General features: G+C 57.9%; 1 protein-coding gene across 1 annotated transcript; it reads right to left on the reverse strand.

Annotated features, from left to right (window-relative positions):
• Window positions 1–816: 816 nt before the first annotated feature.
• On the reverse strand, window positions 817–6,277 carry Dprx (divergent-paired related homeobox). Its single transcript, XM_013510088.1, has 4 exons — window positions 5,853–6,277; window positions 4,131–4,205; window positions 3,016–3,182; window positions 817–1,587 (listed from the first exon to the last, which is right to left on the reverse strand). The coding sequence occupies exons 3-4, from the start codon at window positions 3,040–3,042 to the stop codon at window positions 1,087–1,089; spliced, it is 528 nt and encodes a 175-aa protein (XP_013365542.1). The 5' UTR covers window positions 3,043–3,182; window positions 4,131–4,205; window positions 5,853–6,277; the 3' UTR covers window positions 817–1,086.
• Window positions 6,278–6,665: the final 388 nt, after the last annotated feature.

A 6,665-nucleotide genomic window follows, 5' to 3' on the forward strand; every position in this document is an offset into this window, starting at 1 on the left:
GGGATTGCCAGGAGTTGCTGCTGGACTACGCGGTGAGTTCAAGGCCAGCCTGCCCTACATAGTGAGACCCTGTCTCAGAAAAGAAGCAGGGACGGATCCTGGTGAGGCCCAGCCCCGTCTTACCTGGGAGGTGGCTGAAGCCTAGGGTTTGGTCGCTGGTGTCCCGGGAGGATGGTCTGCATGAGGTCCCGAGTTCAAGTCCAGGCACCAAAATAAGTAAATAAATAAATAAATAAATAGGTCCTGATGGGAGCCGTCCCTCCCTGCTCCCTGGGCTCAGCGATCCTCCTGCCTCTGCCTCCTGAGTGCTTGGGTAACAGGGGTGCGCCACCACGCCCTGCTTGAAAGCAGGCATAGGGTCGAGGGCGAGGGGTGCTGTGCTCCACCCAGGGCGGGGGGCGGGGTGGAATGCGTCCAGCCGGCTCGGTTTGGCCACAGACACTGATGTCTGTGACCTGATCTCCCCACGTCCTGTGTTGAGGGGGGACCTGGCCACCGCTATGCTGGACCCACAGCCTCCAGGAAGGTGAGGCCCACAGACTCACGCCTTACGGCCAGCCTACCTGGCCGGGTGCCACCCACACAGCAACCCCAGCACCTGGGAGGCTGAGGCAGGCAGACCCCAAGTTTGACCTTGCTGTGGGCGGCTTAGCAAGGCTCTGTCGGAAAATAACATTTACAGAAGCCTGGGGAGGAGCTGGGGTGTGCAGAGCCGGGCAGGCAAGTTTGAGGTGCGGGGTGCAATCCCTGGCACTGAGAAAAGAAAAAGTTAACCACGAGAAACAGACCAGAGTAGTGGGAAAGTGTCGATTTATTAACTTGCAAAAGGTCAGCTCGGAAACCCGTGCATTTTATCCCACAGTCCTCAGATGGCTTGGAGGACAACGAGCATGTTGTCTCAGTGTTCAGTCAGAAAAAACCAAGTAGCCGGGCGTGGTGCTGCGCACCTGTAACCCCAGCACTCAGCGGGTGGCTGAGACAGGAGGATCCCCTTGGGTTACAGGCGAACCCAAACTACACAGCGAGACCCTGCCTCAGAAGTTCTGGGCTGTGGAATCGGTGGTTTGGTGCGTCTTCCTCCTGTCCTCACGGTTCACCCGCGCCGCTGTCCAGCGGGGCCTCTGCGGCAGGACAGTCCCCTGTGTGGGCCTGGAGAGGTCCCTGGCCCCCGCTTGGCTGCGTAGCTTCTCTGTGTCCGTGGGGTGCCAGAGAGGGCAGAGCTGGGGCTGGCGCGCCATGTGCCCCCGGGACGGGGTGCATGCAGTACACCAGGGGGTCCTGGCAGCAGCCGAAGTGCACGAGCTTGTGGCCCCCGGGGTGCAGGTGGTCCGGGCAGATGGTGAGCTGGTAGGAGGGCAGCGCGTGGCCCGTGTAGACCAGGGCCACGGGGTAGGCGTCGGGCGGGGACCGCCGCTCGGTGGCCTTGGCCTTGGCTTCCGTCTCGGCCTCCCTCTCTGTCTCGGTCTGGGTCTCCGTCTCCACCTTGGTGAGCTTGCCCAGCGGCGGCAGCGGCGGCGGCTTCTTCAGGATGTGGTGAGCGTGATTATTTGCTTTCTTCAGCTTTGCTCTCTGGTTCTTGAACCAAACCTGAGCATAGAGAGGGCAGCGGGGTTGACCAGTGGGGCACAGAAAGACTTTTGTTACTGGGTGTGGCAGTGCACACCTGTCATCCCAGCACCTGGGAGGCTGAGGCAGGAGGGAGTCGGGGAAGTTTGAGGCCAGCCTGGGCTGCACCAGGGGACCCTGCCACAGAAAACAAAAATGCTTCTGTTCTGCTCAGTGACATCGAGTTTGCAGGGCCGTCTAGCCTGCTTCTGGGCAGGACTTCTGTGCCCCCTGAGAGGGGGACCAAGGGCAGCAGCAGGGTGTGGTGGCGCACACTTGTGATCCCGGCACTCAGGAGGCTGAGGCAGGAGGATCCTTGTGAGTTCGAGACCAGTCTGGGCTACAAAGTGAGCTCAAGGCCAGCGTGAGCTGCATAGTGAGACCCTGTCTCAAAAAGTCCAAAAAAAAAGAAAGAAAAAACTTTCTCAGGAGCACTTGGTGTTGAATCAAGGCCTTCACATGGAGCTATCCACTCAGTCCTTTTTATTTTTAGGCAGGGTTTGGCTAAGTCATGCAATTGCCCAGGCTGGGCTTGAACTTGTGCTCCTTCTGACTCAGCCTCCTAGAGTGTTGGGGTGACAGGGGTGCAGGAGCACATCCCATGTCTGGCCTATTTTTTTTTTCCTGGTACTGGGGATTAAACTCAGTACCTTGTGCGTGTTGGGTGACGTTCTCCCCTCTGAGCCATAGGTGCCCAGCCCAGTAAAGGTTTTTCTCTGAGACAGGGTCTCCTATGTCACCCAGTGCTGGGTGTGGTGGTATATGCCTGTAATCCCAGCACTCCGGAGGCTGAGGCAGGAGGATCGTTGCAAGTTCGAGACCAGCCTGAGCTACAAAGTGAGCTCAAGGCCAGCCTGAACTGCATAGCGAGACTGTGTCTCAAAAAGACCCAAAAAACCACAAAAAACCTATGTTACCCAAGGTGGCTTCAAACTCATGACCCATCATCCTGCCTCAGCCTCCCAGTGTTGTTGGAATTACAGGCATTGATGGAATCACAGGGGTGCACCACCAGGTCAGGGTGGTATTTTTTGTTTTGTTTTGATTTTTTTTTTTTTTTTTTTTTACCGAGAATCGAGCTCAGAACCTCACACTTGCCAGGCAGTTACGGTGCCACTGAGCTATATCCCTGGCCCATTGGGTTTTTTTTTTGGTGCCGGGAATTGAACTCACAGCCTCACACTTGCCAGGCAGGGGCTTTGCTGCTGAGCTAAATCCCCAGCCATCGTTTGGTTTTTGAGATATGGTGAAGCTGTGTAGCCCAGGCTGGCCTCTAACTCCTGGTGATCCTTCTGCCTTATCCTCCCGAGAGCTGCCACCCCACCAGGCATTAGGCTAATTTTGCATGTAAATGTAAAGACGAAAGGTGGTAGGAGTGCGCATCCTGCCCGCCCCGCCCTGCGGTCCCACCTGCAGCACGGTTGGGTGCATATTCATCCTGCAGGCCAGCTGCTTCTTCAGGCTGGGGTCTGGGTACGGGTTCTTTCTGAACAGGTGTTTCAGGTACTCCAGCTGCTGCTCCGTGAACACGGTGCGCCGCCTCTGCTGGTGCCTGTGCTGGTGCCTCTGCAGCCGGCCTGGAGGGGGACAGGGACCCCAGATGCTGCCGGTGCCGTGCCCACCCTCCTCCGCAGCCTGAGCCTAAGCCTGGCTTTTTTCAGTGTAGTTTTTTTTTTTCTTTTTTGGTATTTTTTTGGGGGGACAGGGTCTTCCTATGCAGTTCAGGCTGGCGGTGAGCTCCCTTTGTAGCCCAGACTGGTCTCGAACTCACAAGGATCCTCCTGCCTCAGCCTCCCGAGTGCTGAGATTACAGGTGTGCACCACCACACCCAGCTGTCGTTGTAGGTTTTTGAGACAGGGTCTCAGTATGTAGAGCCCAGGTTGTCCCTGAATGCAGGGTGATCCTCCTGCCTCAGCCTCCAGTACTGGGATCAGTGTGTACCACCATGCCTGGGCGCATTTCGTTTTTTTTTTTTTTTTTTTTGGTTTTTCTCTGGTACCGGGAACCGAACTCACGACCTTGTGCTTGCCAGGCAGGCGCTTTGCCGCTGAGCTAAATCCCCAGCCCCTGGGCGCATTTCCTTTCTGTGTCTCTTCCCTTTTTTCAGAGTTGGGCATGGAGCCCAGGCCCTTATGGGTGCTGAGCCCCGTGCAGTCCATCGTACATTAGCTGCCCCCACACAGACGCTGGGACCCCGAAGCGCCCACTGCCTGACATTTCGGAGTAAGCTGTGCTACATTTGTTCCACCAGGGTGAACACCTAGAAACCCGCAGAGCCACGGGGTGTGGTGGCACATGCCTGTCATCCCAGCACTTGGGAGGCTGAGGCAGGAGGATTGCTGTGCATTCCAGGGCAGCCTGGGCTGTATAGTGAGACCCTGTCTCGAAAATCCAAATAAAAGGAGCAAATTGCATGAAACATTTTCAGACGTTGGACAGAGCATAGGCAGGGCTGTGATCCCGAGATAACGGGAGCTAACAGAAACAGCGAAATAACTTGATCTGTTGTAGCTTTAGGACTTACCACACCCATTGACAGCAGAGATGACACACTCCTCCTCCTCAAGTGTGGAGCAGTCCTCAGGACATATGTGTTCTGCTGCAGATCAAATCACAGAAAGTTAAAAGTGGTGAGGACCAAGGCGCTGGGCTCTAAGCCCAGCAGTCTGGGAGGCTGAGACAGGAGGATCAAAAGTTCGAGCCCACCCGGCGCAACTTGGTGAGATCCCGTATTAAAAATAAAAAGGGCTGAGCTGGGGCTAGGGATGTAGCTCGGTGCTGAAAGCCCTGCGTCCAAACTCAGGGCCCCAGGCTGGCGTTCACCTTTACCCTGAGCGCACACAGGGAGGGTTTTCGTCTCTGAGCAGTGTCTCTGTGGCAGTCAATCTCAGTTAGAAAGGGAGCGCAGGAAGCGAGGAGTTCAGGGCCCCGGGGCCCCGAAACACCCTGAGCACGGTGGGCCCGGTCCCTGGGGGCGGCGCAACCCGAGGGTGAGGATGACACTGGTTCTCTGCCGGACCTGGCCGGACAGCCCCAGCTGAGCCCAGTCCTCTCCGCCCCTCAGCTGAACCCGCTTGCTTTTATTTTGAACCAGGAATGGATTGAATCCAGGCCTTGCCCTCGGAGCTACACCTCCAGCCACTTTTACTTTGAAAGGAGGGGGGCTCACCATGTCACTAGGTAGCCCAGGCTGGGCTCCAAATTTGGGATCCTCCTGCCTCTGCCTCCCGGAGTGCTGCGATGACAGGCGTGTGAGCCTGGCCTGAACCCCGCTCCTGTATGCGTCTGCACCCCGGCCTCTCTCCTCTCTGGCTCACCTTCAGAAAGGGCCTCCATCTTCAGGCCGGGCTGTGGCCTGCGCTCCGCTCCAACGAAGGGAGGAAGCAGCACAGCTTTGGGTTTTAAGTAGACCTGGCCGCCTGGCCTCACCCTTTGCTCCGCCTCCTCCATCCCCTAATCTGATCCCGGGATTATTCCAGCCCTGGGTTGCTTGGATCACATACAGCTGCCCCTGGATCTAAGGCGGGCTGCGTCCTGCGGATCCTAGCGGAAGTGGAGGGCGTCGCCGGGCAGGACCGCGGTGACCACGCTGCCCTCCCGATCATCAAGGCTTAACCCTGCGCGCCCTTATGGTTCCCTTTTCCACGTTACTGGGGATCGCACCCAGCACCTTGCACCTGCTGGGCAGGCACCCTACCATTGAGCTGCGTCCCCAGCCACTTCCACTTTCTTACTTTTTTTCTTTCTTTATTTTTGAGAACTCTCAGTTCAGGCAGGCCTTAAACTCTCACCGTGTCGCCTAAGCTGGCCTTGAACTTGCAGTGATCCTCCTGCCTCAGCCTCCTGAGTACTGGGACGGTAGCCACCCCGCCCTCATCCAGCCTGAATACCACATTGCTCTACAGCGGGGCAAGCTCATCCGACACAGACCTTTGCTTTTACGGTAACAGTAAGATCACCAGGGTAACTGGGAGCACCCCGGCTGGGTTTGAGTCCCATTTCTGCTGTGTGTGTGCGATGTCCTCAAAGCATAGCTATTGTGAGCTGGGAGCTTCGGTGTTTACTGAGCTTAGTACTCAGTACTAAGCACTTAGTACCCAGTGCTTAGCACTCAGTACTCAACACTTAGTATTCAGTGCTTAGTAGTCAGTACTAAGTACTTAGTACTCAAAGTGCGGTACTTAGCCCGCCCCCCTAGGGAGCTTGGGAAAATGCAGACACTCTTGCCTGGCGTGGTGGTGCACACCTGTGGTCCCCGCCCAGGAGGCTGAGGCGGCAGGCTCTGGAGTTCAAGCAGGGCTCTGCAATGACAGACCTTGTCTGAAAAACAAGACACAGATGGAAGCCGCCGTGGCAAAATCTCTGCTCCCTCCAGGTCAGCTGAGTCCGAATCTGGATTGCAACAAGAGGCTGTGTGATGGAGTGCACCATCAGGACAGAGAAGCCTGGCTGGGCGTGGGGGCACCCGGGAGGCTGAGACAGGAAGGTGCACAGCAGGCTGGAGTGTAGCCCAACAAGAGAGTGCTTGTCCAGCAGTGTGGGGTCTGGGTCCGCCCTCAGCACTGCAGGCACAAAAAGAGGCCCGGACGTCCCTGGCGGACCAGGGCTTCGCACACGCCGGGAGAGCACTTTGCAGATTCGAGCCCCGCTGCTTCCCGGGGGAGATGCGGGTGGGAGCTGCGTGCTGGGGCTGTCGCTGGCGAGCTCGAGGTCCTCAGAGGACTTCAGCGGCCCGTGCATCCCGGATGTCCGTGCGCCCGTTGGCCCTGCTGGACTTGACGCACCGCTCAGCATCCGGCCGCACAGGGCCGCCGCGGAGCTCAGCGGCCTCCGCCTCCTCCGCGTCCAGCCAGCCCGAGAGCCCGCGGGTGCGGCCCGTGGGAGCGACGGTCGCTGCAGGACAGCGGCCCCGAGGATGCCGTTGTTGTCTTACTTTGCACACCAGGAGAGCTCTCTACCAGGGCCGCAGCCCGGCGCGGTTGTATTTCTGTTCTGTTGAGACAGGGTCTCGCCGAGTTGCGTGGGTGGAGTTGCGGATCGCAGCCGTGAGCTGCCGCGC

This window comes from Chinchilla lanigera, unplaced genomic scaffold, assembly GCF_000276665.1.
Source record: "Chinchilla lanigera isolate Chin_1 unplaced genomic scaffold, ChiLan1.0 scaffold00203, whole genome shotgun sequence".
Classification (NCBI taxonomy): Eukaryota; Metazoa; Chordata; class Mammalia; order Rodentia; family Chinchillidae; genus Chinchilla; species Chinchilla lanigera.

Coding starts and splice junctions, on each gene's coding strand:
- Dprx (XM_013510088.1), bottom strand. CDS start 3,042: ATGAATATGCACCCAACCGTGCTGCAG. Junction 1,588..3,015: donor TGCACCCAACCGTGCTGCAG/GTGGGACCGCAG, acceptor CTCTATGCTCAG/GTTTGGTTCAAGAACCAGAG.